The 17,946-nt window shown below is 49.7% G+C and overlaps 1 protein-coding gene across 1 annotated transcript in view; it reads left to right on the top strand.

Annotated features, from left to right (window-relative positions):
* The window catches only part of APCDD1 (APC down-regulated 1), a 33,316-nt gene extending 26,506 nt beyond the window's left edge, over positions 1–6,810 (top strand). The window contains exons 4-5 of the mRNA XM_006066257.4: positions 3,494–3,815; positions 4,920–6,810. Of these exons, the coding sequence (XP_006066319.2) occupies positions 3,494–3,815; positions 4,920–5,371 (774 nt within the window). The 3' untranslated portion in view covers positions 5,372–6,810. The remainder of the gene's footprint in view (positions 1–3,493; positions 3,816–4,919) is intronic.
* The last annotated feature ends 11,136 nt before the right edge of the window (positions 6,811–17,946 follow it).

Here is a 17,946-nt window from a genome sequence, read left to right as displayed (position 1 = left end):
GTGTCTTCCTAGATTGGCCAGAAATGAAGTGGTCACAAGTGATGTTTTTAAATTCCCAGATAGCAAACTGAGTGGTGGAAGCAGGAGCAAGCAAGTGCAGGCTGGGTCAGCCTGTCGGGACCTGCAGTGCACGTGGGCTGTGTAGGATCTAGCTGGTAGGCAGGAGTGGGGGAGCAGTCAGCAGGCTGCCAGCTGGTGAGCTCCCAGGGGAGTAGCCAAACTGTTGCTCCTTGTGTGTGTTTTGGAAGCAGCCTGGTGTGTGCTCTCAGAGGGCTCTCTCTCTTTCCAGGGTGTCTCCTGCACCACCTGGCATGGTAGCGAATAGGCACCAGCATCAGAATGTTTGTGAAATCTCAGAGACTTGAGTCTAAGTACAGGGCTGGTTTCACTCAGATATTGTGGACTGGGGTGGGGAAGTAGGGACAGCAGGTATAGTTTGATCAAGGTGCTGCTTACAATAACACTAGCCATTAAGGGGCTAACTTCCTGGATGCGGGAGCTCATATGGTGTTACAGGCATTGTATTAGCTTTCCATCCCAGACTTTGCATATCAGAACCTCCTTTTGGTGTAAAAAAAATTTGAAACCTTCACTTCCTAGAAATTTACAAGAAAATACATCATGGCAAAATTACTGAATTCAGTGATGCTTTCTTTCAACCAAATTTATCTTTTTCATCCTATCATGCAGCACATACAGCAGGAGAAGTGCTGTTTGTTTGGTCTTCCTACCAAGTGCCATGCACGCACAGACCCAACTCACGGAAAACTTCTCTATGCAGCAATTCTCAGAGTACAGAGTGGGACCTGCCTTAATCTGTGCTCATTTCCTACAGCATTTATGCAGGTATAACAGTGCTCATTTTATGCATGGGGACGTTGACATGGAGAGATCGGTAACTTTCCTACAGTCCCCAGCTGCAGTCGCTGGCCTTTGGATCTCCTGCCATGGCTGGAATCATTTTTTGTGCAAAGAAGCCCTCGTATGCTGTGTGCACGTGTCCTTCCAGTCCGTGTCCTCGTGGTGGCTTGCAGACAGCCCCCTGCTGACCATGGGCTGTAGGGCACTTTCTTGTGTATCTCAGAGATCCGGGCAGGAAACCACAGGTGCACAAACACATGGGGCCTGGGACAGAGGAGCCTCTGTGCTGCCTATTGCATCTCCTCCTCAAGCCCCAAACAAACCTCCTCTCCCGAAAACAGTGCCTGGCTCCACTGATGAGCACAAGGCCTGTCAGTGGGTGTCACACTGTCCCAGAAGGAGAGCGTGGGGCGGGGGCGGGGGGGGCGACTGGAATGCCCTGGTCCCCTCCTTTGCCCGTCCGCTCTCAGGGGCAGCCCCTCTCAGAGTTAGTGCGAGGGATGGAAAGGCCTGGACATTGGATTTCTGCCCAGAGAACAAGTGCCTGCCTGCCGAGTGACCACCTGTCAGTCCTGCCCGTAGGCCAGGAGCTGTGCCTGGTGGGCCCCAGGCGGGGGCAGAGCCAGGGCCACTCTCCCATCACAGAGCAGTCACATAGGCGTGGGCTTCTAGCGTGGCCAGCACCTGACAGCCCGGGTGGCAGGGAGAGAGGCAGAGAGGATGCCCGTTTGGGGAGGCAGCCCTGGCCACGGGCCTCCTGTGCCTTGGGTCCTGCAGCTGGCAGTGGCCATCTGTCTGGTCACAGAGCTGCCCTCCCAACTCCAAGACCTCAGCTTTTTCTATGAACCCCGAGCCTTGCTCCAGGCAGACAGCATCCACATGGCTGACAGTCTTGGGGCCCCTACTCAGAGGGGGTTTTCTCAGCTGCAGCCCTAGACAGCCCTCGTGCAGAATCCACGTTGATGCCCCAAGGCAGGCCCAGGCAAAGAGGCACTCCCCACAGACAACTGGCTGCTCTCACACTAATTACATGGCTTAAAGCCATAAAGCAGAAATCACAAAGAGCTGGCACACTCTCCAGACCTCGGGCCAGTGGATACAGGTGGGTACAGGAGTGCCCACATCCTCCCTGGCCTCTGCTCTTGCCTCCTTGAGGCCAAGCCCTCATGCCCTCTTTCTTGGAGACCCCTACCCTCATGACACAGCGCCCCGAGTCACCCACGGTAACTGAAGTGCTTTTTTCCTTTTGAGCGTGTGTGCATCCTAAGTCTCTTCAGTCATGTCTGACTCTTTGCAACCCCATGGATTATAGCCTGCCAGGTTCCTCTGTCCATGGGATTCTCCAGGCAGGAATACTGGAGTGGGTTGCCATTCCCTTCTTCAGATCTTCCCCACCTAGGGATCGAACCTGCGTCTCTTATGTCTCCTGCATTTGCAGGTGGATTCTTTACTACTAGCACCACCTCGGAAGCCCTTTTTCCTTCTAGTGTCTCATAATTATTTTCAGTGGAAAAATCTAACTGTGGTAAAATACAGGTAACAAAGTGTACCATCTTAGCCACGTCTAGGCATCCAGTTCGGTGATGTCAAGGACATTCGGTTTGTTGTATGACCTTCCTCTCCATCCATCCCAGCCCCCAGTTACTTCTGTTCTGCTTTTGGTCTCCATGGATTTGTCCACTTGAGGTCCCTCTATGTGGGATTGTACGGGGGTTTGTCCTCTGTGACTGGCTCATTTCACTGGGTATAATGTCCTCCAGGTTTGTCCATGTAACAACCTGCATGTGTCAGAATCCCCTTCCTTTTTCAAGGCTGAATCCTATTCCTTTGCATGTCTGGACCACATTTTCTTTATTCAGCCACTGATACGCAATGTTGCTTCCGCCTTTGGATTATTGTGAATTGTGCTGATGTGAATATGGGTGAACAGATTCCTCTTTGAGGCCCTGACTTCAGTTCTTTAGGGTATAAACCAGAAGCGGGGTGCCAGGTCCTAAGTGAATTCTTTTCCGAAGCAACTACATCATTTTACATTCCCACCAGCAGTGCACTGGGGTTCCGGTTTCTCTACGTCCTCACCAAGACTCTCATTTTCTGCTAGTCTTGATAGTGCATGCTAAGTCGCTTCAGCCCTGACCCTATGGACTGTAGCCCAGCATCCTCCTCTGTCCATGGGATTCTCTAGGCAAGGATACTGGACTGGGTTGCCATGCCTTCCTCCAGGGTATATTCCCCACCTAAGAATCGAACCTGGGTCTCTCATGTCTCCTGCATTGCAGGTGGGGTTCTTTACCGCTGAGTCACTGGGGAAGCCGGGTCTTGAGAGTACCCATCCTAATTGGGCAAGGTGGTACCAGCCTTTCTTTTTGACATCAAGTGTCCAGGACAGGTGGTATGGAATAAGATGTAACAGGATTTTCAAAGGGCCTTCAGATCACAGCTGAAATATTTAGGCCTGGCTCTACCATCAGCCCACACAAGCGTGCACTGGTGAGAACAGGCGGGCACACACGCCCCCAGGCGCCCTCGGGTACCCTGGTTACAGGGCACAGGGCCCCGGGGGAGGCGAAGGCTGTGCGTTTGCACTGCCCTCTTGGACACCATTTCTTCCCATCTTGTGTCTGGGCTGCAGAACCATGACCATGCCTGCGTCGCCTGCCGCATCATCCACCGCTCAGACGAGCACCGGCCACCCCTGCTGCCCCCCAAGGCGGACCTAACTGTGGGGCTACATGGCGAGTGGGTGAGCCAGCGCTGCGAGGTGCGGCCCGAGGTCCTCTTCCTGACGCGCCACTTCATCTTCCACGACAACAACCATAGCTGGGAGGGGCACTACTATCACTACTCGGACCCCGTGTGCAAACACCCCACCTTCACCCTCTACGCCAGGGGTCGCTACAGCCGTGGCGTGCACTCCGCCAGGGTCCTGGGCGGCACAGAGTTCGTGTTCAAAGGTAGGGCCCGCCCCGCCCCGGAGCTGATGTCATGGGGGCGGTCCGGGGGCGTGTCTGGAGGCGGAGCCAGGGCACAGGGCATCTTCTCTGCAGGGATGTTGGGGAGGAGACCTCCAGCCTCCAGGGCATCATTCACTGCGGCCCCTGGGCTGTGGTCAGTGGCGCCTCTGGTGCCCCAATGTTTCCCCGTCTGGCCCTGGAGAAGATGCCACCCACTTGCAGGTGGGAGGTCGGAGGCCTGCAGGCAGGTGAAGGGTGACACCGCCAGGCCGCCGTCAGCCAGGGGGTCCTATGGGCTCTGTTTCTAGGCTTTGTGTGAGCTTGTGCATCTTTTTAGGCAGGCGTCTACCCTGTCATGGACAAATAAGACAGTGGTGTGACCCCTCCCATGACAGCATCCCAGGGTTCAGTCCACCATTTACTTTGAAGTGTATCTGACAATGCAGATAAGCCCCCCGGGGCACCTGAGCCCTATAGGGAGGAAGCTAGGCTCCAGGGAGAATGGGCCTTCCATGGTGGTAGCCCAGAGAACAACCCTCTGGGTCTAAGACCCGCACCCCCCCCCCCCCAGCTCTTGTGTGTACACAGAATATGGCCCCTGAGAGGGGCTTGAAGTTGGTTGGGGTTTCCCTTTAATGGATTTAAGCATATTTTTCTTGCTTGCCACCTAATTAACCTTAGTCGCCCAATTCACAGGCCAGTATTAATTTGCACGACTGCTCACTCGTATAGATGTGTGACACCAAAACTACTTAAAAACCTCAAAATCTATTCATAAAAACAAATTCCAGTTTTTGTTGATGATGGTGTCCATCCCAATGAGTGGTGTCCCCAGAGACCACTCCCCAGGGACAGTCTGGCTTCCTAGGACAGGCTGGGTCAGCCGCTCTGTGGGCTCAGCATGGACAGCAGATGGGCTGGACTTCCCCTGGTGGTCCCTGCAGGGTGCCGGGGGTGGCCACTGGTCACGTCCACACGTGATACCCTTTCCATCTGAGAGTCCCTCCTGTGGGCCATGGTCTGCGGGGTGGGCTGACAGCAGGGGCCTGAGGCATGGTGCCACCAGCAGCCGTGCGTCACGGAGCCATCTTGTCTCCTTGGCAGTGAACCACATGAAGGTCACCCCCATGGATGCGGCCACGGCCTCGCTTCTCAACGTCTTCAGCGGGAATGAGTGTGGGGCCGAGGGATCCTGGCAGGTGGGCGTCCAGCAGGATGTGACCCACACCAATGGCTGCGTGGCCCTGGGCATCAGGCTGCCTCACACAGAGTACGAGATCTTCAAGATGGAGCGGGACACACGCGGCCGCTACCTGCTGTTCAACGGCCAGAGACCCAGCGACGGCTCCAGCCCGGACCGGCCCGAGAAGAGAGCCACGTCCTACCAGATGCCCCTGGTGCAGTGTGCCTCGTCGGCACCCAGGCCTGAGGACTTCTCCGAGGACCCTGGGGGGCACGGGCACCGCAGCCGGGCCCCCGGGAGCAGCCCAGGTCCCCTGCTGCTGGCTGGGCTCACCGGCCTCTGGACTCTGTCACCCTGGCTCGGCCTCGGCTAGAAGTGCCAAGGGTGTGATTTTTTTTTTCTCTCACACCAGGATGCCTTACAATTTACAGACTTTCTTTATGAAAAGAAGAGACACTTCTTCCTCAGATGCACTTGAGCGGCTGAAAATGGTGCTCCTACCCGCCCGCCACCCCCACCCCCCCAACCCGCCCAGCCTGAGTCATGAGCTGTTTGAAGAATCAGCTTTGAACTCCATCCAGTCAGGTCCCGGGCCTGGGCGTCCTCACCATATAATTGCACTTTAAGACCGCAGAGGGTTTCGGGCGAGCGTGTTGGCAGAGGCAGCGGGGCAAGAGCTCCACCATCTTCTCTTCTTCCTTTCCATCATTGTGAGTTTTGGGGTGGAGCTCTGGCTTCAGCTTTTCCTGCTGCTTCTCTGTGGCTGCTTCCTGCTCCTGTGAACCTGCTTTGCTCTCTGAGTTCCCAGCCAGGGATGCAGAGCAGAGTTGGTTGGCACTGTGATCCAGACTTTTTTTTTTTACATAAAGAAGAGACAGGGGAGCAGGAAAAGACATGGGTGTAAGGGAACAACCGTGCCAGCCTTTCCGCAGAAAGAGAACAAATCCACACTTTCAGATGTTGAAAAGTATCTGTAATTAAAGTTTCAGAGTCATTTAAACAATGGTCATTTTAGCTTGTTGGGAAAGGAGGTGCTGGTCTGTGCTGGTCCCCGGTTGGCTACCGGACGCTCATCACTCTTACCGTCCAGGCACAGGGTGGGGTGGTGTGGATCAGCACCCTTCCCACTGCAGACGGACAGGAGCCACGGTTCAGGGAGAATGACCCGGGTGACGCGGTGCCTGTTTGGTCTGGCCTCCTCTCTGGGGGACCCTGTCCTGGCTCACGTGGTGCCTGGAGCTTTACTCTGTCATCTCTGCTGCTTCAAAGACTAAGACTCAGAGACCACATGTGGGCGCCACGGCCCTGGCTGTCCAGAGGAGGCAGTGGGGGCATCCTAGCTGGGTCCCCAGAGACCATTCACCCTGCTCAGGGTTCAGGCCGGGCTGACCCAGCTCTGTCACTGCAGAGAGTCTCAGGGCATCATCGACAGAGTCTGTGAGGGTGCACGAGTTGCTGTGGCTTATTAGGAAATGTGCCCTCTGAACACCGAAGGTGGTGGCCAGGAGAGACCCATGGAGGGAAGCGTGAGTCACCAAGAGAAAGCCTGGACATAACTAGAGCCTGGCACGCAAACCATGATTGAGGTCAAGAGTGCAAACCATGATTGAGGTCAAGAGTCCCACCTGTACTTAAGAGCTGCCTTTATGAGATGCTGTGGTGATAAGTTATAAGGGGGCATGGGGGACCACAGTGCTGTGTCTTTAGATGATATTTTACATTGCGGTTGAGGGGGGTTATTCCAATGAAAGTACTAACTTAATGTCTGCCCAGTTTAATAAACAGAGATGTCAGAGATACTCCCACAATATACATTTTACCTGTGGATCTATTTAATTAACACTAATGCTGTCTTTAAAAGATATAATAAAATTATGTAAACAAACAAACAAACAAACAAACAATGTTCACTACAGAATACCTCTGTGAGTCACTCAGCTAGGCTCAGCTGTTCATACTGTTTAAAAGTACACTCCATGTGTGTATACACACACACATATATTCATATCCATATGCACATATACCCCAATACACAGGTTTTAATGTGTATATAGTGTGTGATATGTATGTGTCTTAGGGACAAGATGACATTCATGTGGTCTTGTCACTTTCTGACCCACTACAAATCATGACAGAGAATGACCAGTATAATTTATTCACAAATTATCATCAGTTGGATTTGTGCCTGTCACTCACCGTCTCACCCACATACTTCATGTCCTAAAACTAAGCTGCCTGCGTAGCCTACGAAGATGGTCTTATTTTAAGAGATTCTCTATCACCTTGAAGAAACACAGTGGCCTATCCTTTAACAGTCATTCTGTTTCAAGAATTGGAAATTTTAACTTAAGGCCAAGGTGCTGTTTCTGAGGAAGGAATGGCTGACTCTAGAATATTCCATAAAAGCTGAAAATACTCCATAATCTGCACTCAGGCACTGGCCAGTCTACCCTGAAGTTAAAAGCTGGTCATATTTGTAACTCCAAGATTGGGGCAGGCAGGGCATGAACACTGGCTGGCTCTCCTCAGCGTCGCTGGCCTCTGGAACTGGACGTCTCGTCCTGGGCAGCAGGCTGGTCGCAGGCAGCTCAGAGAGCTGCTTCTTGGTCAGCAATACAATTTGAGTGTGACCTGGGCTTCAGACTGTATAAAATCCAAGTTGACCCAGGACTCAAGAAGGAGCTTTTAGGGTCCCAGTGTCCCCAGTACAGACATGACAAGCACCACTGTCCGTCCAGAGGTCCAGCGTCCAGCACTGCCAGGATTGTCCATCCTGAATGGTCCATCACAGGGTTCCCAGGCCTAGCCGCCCTTCTGAGTGACCCCGTGCTTCCCAACACGGAGGAGCCCTGTTCGAAGGGTGGGCAGCCCAGGACCTCGCACACACACACACCAGGTGGAAACAGCCTGAGTGCAGGCCTTGTCGCTCCCGGCTGAAGGGAAGTCTTGATGACGGTAGAAGTGGGGTTCTCTAGTTCATCAACTCTAAACATCCTACTGAAAACAGCGATGATGTTCATAGCCATCCACACAAACCCTGTGATGTTCTGTTGCAAACGGTACGTCCCATCCCTGTAACACATACTGCTGCTGCTGCTGCTGCTAAGTCGCTTCAGTCGTGTCCGACTCTGTGAGACCCCAGAGACGGCAGCCCACCAGGCTCCTCCGTCCATGGGATTTTCCAGGCAAGAGTACTGGAGTGGGGTGCCATTGCCTTCTCCAGTATCATACTAGATCCCTGGTATTTCTTTTGGAAAATAGAAAAACCAATCCTTAAATGTATGTGGAAACCATAAAGGACCCTGAGTAGCCAAAGCTATCTTGAGAAAGAGCAAAACCAAAGGAGTCACATTTCCTGATTTCAGAGTACATTGCAAAGCCACACTTCAGTGTGGCACTGATACAAAGCCAGATACACAGAACAGAGACCAGAGATAAACCCACACTTCTGCAGTCAGCTGATCTTCTGTTAATACAAGGGTGCCAGGAAGATGCAAGAAGAGTCTCTTCAACAAATGACATTGGAAAGACTGAATATACACATACACTAGACTGAAATTGGACCCTTACACCAGAGACAAAACAAAAAAACAAAAGTCAAAATGGATTCAAGGCTTGAACATAAGGCCTAAAACGGTAAAACTCTTAAGAAGGAAATATGGGGGAAATGTATCACTACATTGGCTTTGGCAGTGATTTCATGGATATAATTCCAAAAGCACAGGCAACAAAATCAAAAATTTAAAAATGGACTACATCAAACCAAAAAGCGTCTGCACAACAAAGGGAAAAAATCAATAGAGGGAAAAAGCAACCCATGGAACGAAAGAACACATGGCAAACCTTTTATCTGATAAGGGGTTAATCTCCAAAAGGAACTCCTACAACGCAACAGCAGCAGGGAAAAAAAAGCAAGAAACTCTCTTTATAAAAATGGTCAAAGGGGGACTCCCCTGGGAGTCCAGCGGTCAAGACTCTGCACTTCCAATGCATGGGTGCAGGTTCAATTCCTGACTGGGGAGAAAGATCCCACATTTCTGGGGGCAAAAAAAACACCCAAAACATAAAACAGAAGCAATATTCAATAAAGACTTTAAAAATGGTCCACATTAAAAAAAAAAAAATTGGGCAAAGGATTTGAATAGACATTTCTCCAAAAAATATTCTATTTTATATTTTCTCTTCTTTGAGTAATTTTGCCATGGAAACAAGTGGATGATGTCAGAAATGGATGGCATAAACATGGAAGTGCAGGCTTCACAAAAGAACTGGTCAAAGATGAGAAATAGCTCTGATTTCCAAACAAAATTCATTTCAGTAGCCAAGAAAACAGAGTCCCTGGTGCGATAAAGCGCGTTCTCTAAAGAACCTCCTTTGAGTGTGCTCCAGCATGAATGTCTGCCCGCAGCATTCACAACAACCTAGCCAACCTCTGCATTTCCTTATTAGCTTGAAATTAAATAGCAGGAAATAGCCAGGGGCACCAATAACACTGCAGAACCTTGTGCCAACTTCCAGCTGGGTAGACGGCCCTGTGGAGCAAGTTTCTTAATACTTTGAAAAATTCCACTGAAATGAGAGATAACAAACTTGAAAGGCAAGTCCTTTGTGCATCAATAAATCAGACATCAAAGCAATGATTGGGCCCGAGATCTAAAGAAGCCGTGTGTCATTTTCAGCATAATAAAGCCGTGAATATGAATTCAGATGAGCAGCCTGCCTGGAAATATAGCAAACCATGTGCTCTATTTCTGGAGTAGTCCTTCTCCCCTGGGGGGTGATACAGATTTCGATTCCACGGTATCTTGCACACTTGTTCACTCGTCTCATCACATTTCCAGACCACAGAGAGCTGTAAGTTACCTTTTCCGTTGCAATTCACTCCAAAAGCATTGGAATATTGAAGAAAATGGTGATGATTAAAACAACTAAAAACTCATAGGAGCTCTGTGCAAAATTCTGTCACACAGGCAAACAACTATGAACAAACAAGTTTAAAAACAGTTAATTCATGCTGTCCATCTGAAAGTAACACAACATTGTTAATCAACTATGTTTCAGTATAAAATAAAGAAATGAAATGAAACAGGTATTCAACCTGTTCTTGTTAGGTCATTGAGGTCCCAGCGCCCTCCTCAGGCTGACTGCATAGCTAACTGCTCCTCGCTGGGGGTCCTGCCACAGCCCCGGGGGGTGCTGGCAGGGCTGTGACTTACATCAGTTACTCTAAGCTTCAGACACTTATTTTGATTATTCTTCACTTATTTTTGCATGACCAACATTAAGTAAACTGATCGTTAGACTATGCCCTGCCACCATTTAGGAATAACAGTGATGTTGCTATAAATAGAGGATTTTATACTCAAAGAAAGTTTTGAATTTGTCTCATTCCATCATATACTCAATGCAGTGACCCTCCCCTGCCCCCAGCCAGTGTGGTAACTCATGAGGACATCCAGGGTCAGCCTGAAAGTTTCCAGAGTCATTGCTGAAAACGTCAGGGCATGTCATTCCATTTCTGAACACTTAAAATTCTTTAAAGATTCTAATATTGGGATGAATATTAGACCCTAGTTCCACCCACGATCCTAACTCTCTCAGAAAGAATTACTCCTTCTCCACTTGACAGGCTTCCAAACAACGGCTCTCCCCAGGTTTCTTCTTTGGTAGAGTTTTGATCACATTTTCCTAATATGATTTGGACCCTGTGCTGCAAATCACTGCTCCGTTCTTTCTTATTCAGTTAAATTTCAGTTTCTATAATTAACAATTTTCTAAAAATACTGAATAAAATATCATAGATACAGATAGACCAATGAAAATAATCTTAGCACCACTACTTCCCCTAGTCTAGACCAGCTCTGAAAACAGCTGAAAGTGTTAATTGCTCAGTCATGTCTGACTCTTTTGCGACCCCATGGACTGTAGCCCACCAGGCTCCTCTGTCCATGGAATTCTCCAGGCAATAAAACTGGAGTGGTTTGCCATTCCCTTCTCCAGGGGATCTTCCTGACCAGGGATCGAACTCGGGTCTCCTGCATTGCAGGCAGTTCTTTACCATTTGAGCCACCAAGGAACACCAACTCCGGTGGAACCAATATTTTTTTTTTTAAAGACATTCATTTTTGTCACTGAGGTCCTTAAATATTTAGAAGTTGAAACTGTCTCTTTTATGCTGCATGGTGTAGAAATGTCAGGATGCAACAAACCATTTGGAGAAGGAAGTGGCAATCCACTCCAGTACTCTTGCCTAGAACATCCCATGGACGGAGGAGCCTGGTAGGCTATAGTCCATGGGGTCGTGAAAAGTCAGATATGACTGAGTGACTTCACTTTTGCTTTTCACTTTCATGCATTGGAAAAGGAAATGGCAACCCATTCCAGTATTCTTGCCTGGAGAATCCCAGGGACGGAGGAGCCTGGTGGGCTGCCGTCTATGGGGTCACACAGAGTCGAACATGACTGAAGCAACTTAGCAGCAGCAGCAGCAACAAACCATTGCTATAAGAATCTTGAGAGGAATCACAGGTTTTTAAAAAAAGAAATAATTTGTGTACGTATTGGTTGTGTATGTCTAGAAGCTATTCCAATGTCTGCTTTACCGCCCCCCTCGCTTCTGGCATCTACGGCCATCATCAAATGTAATCCACAAAATAACAGATGCTGCATGAAGATACTTGTTAAAATATTTTACCATTAACAGATTCCTTGCTTATCACAAGCTCACAGAAGACACTTAATTGCAGGGCCTGTTTGGGAATCACTGGAGTCACCTCCACTGGGTTTCCTTTCCATGTGGAACCAAAAGCTTCAAGGATTTGACATCTTTCCGGGGGAAGATAAAAGAGGGAACATCACCTTGGTCTGATAGCAAGTGATTGTACTTAGCATAGAGGAGTGGTTATAAAGTTCTGTTTTGCTTATCTTAGTGCTTTGTTGTTTATGCTTTTGAAAATCTGTAGTCTTGGCTTTGCTCTTACTGCCTTAGCTTAAATTTTACTGCATTAGCTTAGCATGGTTAAATAGTTTGAGTTCTTTAACTTGCAATCAATGTTTCTTTATTTACTTAGTTTTATCCCACTTTATTCCAAAAATGAGTCAAGGCAGTTTACGGAAATACCTATAATTCAAGGGGACCGAATAGAATATAAAAATAGCTGAGTACATCTGGGCAAACAAAATCAAAGGCTACAAAAATAAGAACAATCCAGATGTGACCTGGTTGTTCTCAGGATGTGCTCGCAAATCTTAGCCCCTCACTAGAGGGGAGCTACAGTTAATGTCAGGCTTTCTAGAAGCCAAAGAGGTAACGTGACAAAATTTCATGTGACTCGAACAAATTAATTACTCAGGAAAAAGAACAACCTTTTCTGGAAGCAGAGAAAGAGAGAGAGATTCTCCTCGGGACACTTGTTCAATAAAGAAGAACCACGCATTCATTCCCCAGTTTATCTAGCACATTATTCCGACTCACGGCTTCAGAAGCTCCATAATCTTTGCATGCTACCTGCTGAGCTGGGTGCCCCTTTGTGCACTGTTTAGAAGATACTCCAGGTCTGCCCCAAATCTAGTCCCAGTGTGGAAGTCTCTTAAATTTAAACCCCTGAATCCATCTGAAATTACCCTCATGGGCCCAGGGATCTTTTGAAAACCTTATTTTCTTATTTGTGTACCTTTGAAGTCTATGGCTTTCATGTTCGATTACTTTGTGAAACACGGGGGTCTTCCTTTCCTGGGCTCTGTGTAGCAAAACTGGACTTTCATCCTTCAGTTAAATCTAAGGAAGAAAAAGGAGTGAAGAAACCTCCCATAAAAGTGAGATGTTATTATGTGCTAATGAAAGGCAGACTGTCTCCTGGTAACAAAAAGTCGTTTTGCCACACAAAGCTGCGTTCCAGTCAAGGACTCTTAATGCTCTGTGCCCAGAGGGGACCCATAATCATGGGATCCCGTTACCAGATGTGTCAATAAATGCCCAAGCATGCAGTCCTCTCTGCTAAGCTTCAGTTCAGTTCAGTTTAGTCGCTCAGTCGTGTCCGACTCTTTGCGAGCCCATGAATTGCTACACGCCAGGCCTCCCTGTCCATCACCAACTCCCGGAGTTCACCCAGACTCACATTCATTGAGTCAGTGATGCCATCCAGCCATCTCATCCTCTGTCGTCCCCTCCTCCTCCTGCCCCCAATCCCTCCCAGCATCAGAGTCTTTTCCAATCAGTCAACTCTTCGCATGAGGTGGCCAAAGTACTGAGTTTCAGCTTTAGCATCAGTCCTTCCAAAGAAATCCCAGGGCTGATCTCCTTCAGAATGGACTGGTTGGATCTCCTTGCAGTCCAAGGGACTCTCAAGAGTCTTCTCCAATACCACAGTTCAAAAGCATCAATTCTTCGGCGCTCAGCCTTCTTCACAGTCCAACTCTCACATCCATACATGACCACAGGAAAAACCATAGCCTTGACTAGACGAACCTTTGTTGGCAAAGTAATGTCTCTGCTTTTGAATATACTATCTAGGTTGGTCATAACTTTCCTTCCAAGGAGTAAGCGTCTTTTAATTTCATGGCTGCAGTCACCATCTGCAGTGATTATCCAAGTTCAAATCCTAGATCTTGAGAGCAAAACCATTTAGTGCGCAACCTCAATGAGAAAGGGTCCGTGTGTGTGTGTTTTTTTTTTTAAATATCCAAGGATGTTCTTGCTTAAACTGCTGTGGGAGGGGGCGATCAGGGGGTCCTCACAGTCCCCACCACAAGGGGGTCTTGATGTGGCCAACCCCGAGGGTCTCCCCTCTCCAGTCCAGTCAGGCCACATCCTTCACCCCAGCTCTCTCACAAGGTGGTTGGCAGTGGAGAATCTTTTTTCCTTTTTTTATCTTCAGGATGCTTCCTGCCCAGACAGTCCCCCCATTCCCAAGTCAATACATCAACCCTGGGCTTCCCTGGTGGCTCAGACGGTAAAGAATCTACCTGCCAATGCAGGAGACCTGGGTCTGGAAGATCTCCTGGAGAAAGGAATGGCAACCTACTCCAATATTTGTGCCTGGAGAATTCCATGGAATGTAGCCCACCAGGCTCCATTACAGCTGGGCCACATTCCATGGGGTCGCAGAGTTGGACACAACTCAGAGGCTAACACTTTCACTGGGTGGTGTTTCTTTCTGAATAGTCAGCTGACTCTCAAATCAGAAACACCAAAGAGAGGATTTTTAGTTTATGTCGGCACCAGTCGCACCCCTGAGCCACCCTGTCACTGATGGGCCTCCTGGCTCTGACCCGAGGATTCCCCTCTCTCTCCCACTTCTCCCTCTTTCTGCAACTCTTCCTTGTTTTCTTGCAAAGTTTTTTTAAGTCTTTCAATGCAAGCAACTTCTTCTCTGGGAAATCCTGTTCTTCCTAAGAGATGTGTGTGTGTGTGTGCACATACATGTGCTTGTGTGTGCATGTCTGTGTTTTGCATCACAAAGTTTTCTCTTTGCCTGTCCCAGGCTTTACTGGGAGGTAAAGTTCCTTCTTGGCTGGATTCCAGCTGATTTCCAACCAGGAGGAGAAGGCAGTGGCCCCTAAATGAGTTCAAAGTGAATTCGAAGGAGGGTCTACACAGCCTCCTCGCATTCTGCTCCCGCATGAGCTGGGATAGAGGTCATCACTAGCAACCAGCCCAGGACTGTGGGGTGGGTCTGCTTGTTTTTCTGCAACGTTGAGAAGCAGTCGGCACTCCCCGGAACTGGCTACAATCTGAGAGCTAACCCAAAGTAGACTCTTTCTCTATTTGCAGTCATCCCCCCTTCTCCATTTCCTTCTCCCAATAAATGTGTTTCCTCACTGCATCATACTTGCAAGAGCCAGTCCCTCTGTGTACACACCACTCACCCATTGTGCAAACACCGGTCATTCTAAAGAGCAAACTTCACATGGGAAAAACAGCAAAGTTACCCAGATGCTCCTTTCCTCCTAATTATGGCATTATTATTATTATTCCTCCATCTTTTCTGCTAACTTTGAGGATTCAGACAGAGCCTGCACCATCTTGAAAGCATCACCTGCCGAGTGCCTGGGCCACTCCCACACCTGAGCACAGGTGGAGCACACAGTGCCCCGGCTGTTTTGGAGGCTGCCTTACCCATTGTTTATCCTGGTCCTTAGGATCTTGTCTCCCTAACGCTTTCCTGAGCTGTTTGAGATTACATCCACGCCCAACCCACCTCCTGGCAGGTTCTGTCTCCCCAGTGAAAGTGAAAGTGTCAGTCTCTCGGTCGTGTCTGTGTCCCACTCTTTGCGATCCGACAGCTCCTCTGTCCATGGGATTCTCCAGGCAAGAATCTGGAGTGGGTAGCCATTCCCTTTTTCAGGGGATCTTCCTGACCCAGGGATCGAACCCAGGTCTCTGGCATCGCAGGCAGATTCTTTACCGTCTGAGCCACTGGGCTCAGTAGCACTTTCTGTATTTGTCATTTTTTCTAACATTATTTAACAGCTGTCACTTCTGCTACTGAGGGAGGCCCTTGGCAGAAGGGCCAGGCTGACCGGCCCACACTGTCCACACCTGGATCGCCAGTATTTTGCAAACACGTGCTGGATTAAGGAGTAAACAGTGAATGTGCCGCCTGGCTCCCCCCACCCACCTTAGAGCCTGGCTTGATTCAAAACTGCCCCAGATGGAATTCAAAGTTACAGAATATTACAGAATTTGAATATCATGTAAACAGATTTCATCATGGCCTTGGCAATCGGCAGAACCCTGGCTTCAGAAAGCTGTCTTTTGTTTGAGTTCAGAATGTTTGGTTCTGTGTAAAACATCCAGACATTATTTTTAAGATGAATGTTACCCTCATTCTCGGTCTAAAGCTATTGTCGGGAGCAAAGACAGTAACTGTAAGTGCCCTTTGGCACAGGGAACCCCAGTGCTTGCCTGAGAAACAGAGAGGGGACCCCTCACCCAGGAGGCAGAGGGGGATCTTGTCTTGGAACTATGTACAGATCACCCTAGCAACACGGTGAAGATCTGTGTCTTTTCTGGTCAGTGCCTGGACAGCAGGATGGCCAACGCTGGGCCCCGAGGGCCAAGAGCATGGACTCAGTCCCGCTTGACTACAAGCTGGTCCTTGGTGTGGATGGGGGGCAGGGGAAGAGGGACAGGGCAGAAAGGGGGCTGTGCTTCCGGTGAGGGCTTCTGTCTACAACCCAAGAGTCTTGGTAAACTGAAAAAGGGAAAGCTTAAGTTGTTATCTCTTTAAAATAAATAAGACATAGAAGATTGTAAGTCAGTAAGAGGGCTGATTTGAGAGTCTATTTGGAATATCAAAGACGAGCCTGTAGTTTCAACTACACACTGCCGGCTGGTTGATGCTTATCTAAATTATAGGTCCTGTCTTGGACTTAAGATTCAAAACCACAGAATTTCAATTCTACAGCAATAAATTCTGTAGCTTCTGAAGACAGGCTCTAGAACTGGAGCGTCAGGGCTGCTCCAAGGAGCCTCTGTGTTCAGGTGGGTCCCTGGAGGCTCTTCACACACCCCTGCCTTGGGCATGGGATCATGCTGGGTTTGCCAAGGGTCAGCACAGACCCCTGGAAACAGGGGAGTCAGAGTCGATCATTGCTAATGTGAAACTCGTCCTAGAATCATCCACAGACCTACTCAGTTCTCACCAGGGTCACAGCTGACCTGCTGGCTCTGAACAGAGCCAGCTCACTTGTCCTTCTGTCCCCAGGGTGACACTTGGTGAGTGGTAGAAAGCCCACCAAATCCGTAAGAGGCTGCCCTGGAGCATCCTTCCAGAGGTAACAAGGCCGGTGGAGGAGGACCAAGGGGAGCTGGTCCAGAAGCAGGTCAACATGGAGGGCAGGGCTGGGCTTGTGGGGACACGATGGGCAAGCTGTTGGCCCCTAGGGATGGGGGGAGCTGGAAACAGGGAAACCAGAATCGTGGAAAACAAGAAAAGGGTGCAGGTATAGCTGGCAGGAGCTTGCTGTCTGAGTGGTGGTGCACCAGCACAGGAACTAAAGCCCAGGTCCCAGCTCTGCAGAGGGTCCTGGAGGCTTGGCTGGCAGTCTTTCCCCTCCACCTTTTTGCTTTTTTGCTTTTGGTTTTTCCTCCCTTTTTCCAAGCAGCTGCAAAGAACCACAGGAAAAGCATGTCACTCAAAGTTATTTGTCCCAGTTGTGGTGACTTTAACTGCTCTGGAGACTCCAGGTCAGGATCCAGAGGCAGATTGTGAGAAGCTCAAGTCCTCAAGCAAAGACCCTCTCCTGCCCTCCAGGCCTCGCTCCTCTGTTTCCGCTGCCCCTGGGCTGAGCCATCCTCCCCTTCATCCCTTTCCTCCTCCCCACATCCCCTTCCATCCTCCCACCGCCCCACATTCTCCTCTCTGGGTGGCACAGCATCAGCAGAACAGACGGAGGGGGAGGGGAAGTGGGTACCCAGCCCCCGGAGTTGCTACATTCTCCTCTGCCCATGGGCACGTGCTGGAACCTGGTAACTGCAGTACTTACGGAGGATTTGCAGCCCTGAAGCCCTTGGCCGCCCATGAGGTTCAGCTGTGAGGGATTTCCATGTCCTATGTGCTCTGGGTGGAGAGTCTCAGCCGATGGTTCTGAAAAGCTGTGCGTGGAAAAGGCATGGGAATGACAGGAATGACAGAGGCTGCTATGGATAGAGCGCTCAGCGTGTCAGCCCCGAGTCACAAGCTTTGGACCATCAGCTGTAAAACTGACTGGCTTACAGGCCGGGCTGTTGGTGGGCTTGTCCACCGCGGCTCAGCAAACGGTCTCAAAGCTCGGGGGCTGAGAACAAAAGGCTATGGATGTCTTTCTCCATGGTGTGGACTGGATCCTGGGTGGGGCACATGGGGGGCCCCCCTCTCTCTGCTTCATGACATCTGGGATCTGCCCTGCAGTGACTGCCAACGGGCGGGAAGAGCTCCATGGGCCCCTCACCGTGAGCTCAGGCTT

Source organism: Bubalus bubalis, chromosome 22 (genome assembly GCF_019923935.1).
Source record: "Bubalus bubalis isolate 160015118507 breed Murrah chromosome 22, NDDB_SH_1, whole genome shotgun sequence".
NCBI classification, from domain to species: domain Eukaryota; kingdom Metazoa; phylum Chordata; class Mammalia; order Artiodactyla; family Bovidae; genus Bubalus; species Bubalus bubalis.
The sequence above is the reverse complement of the archived record's forward strand: the minus strand, read 5'-3'. Positions and strand labels throughout refer to the sequence as shown.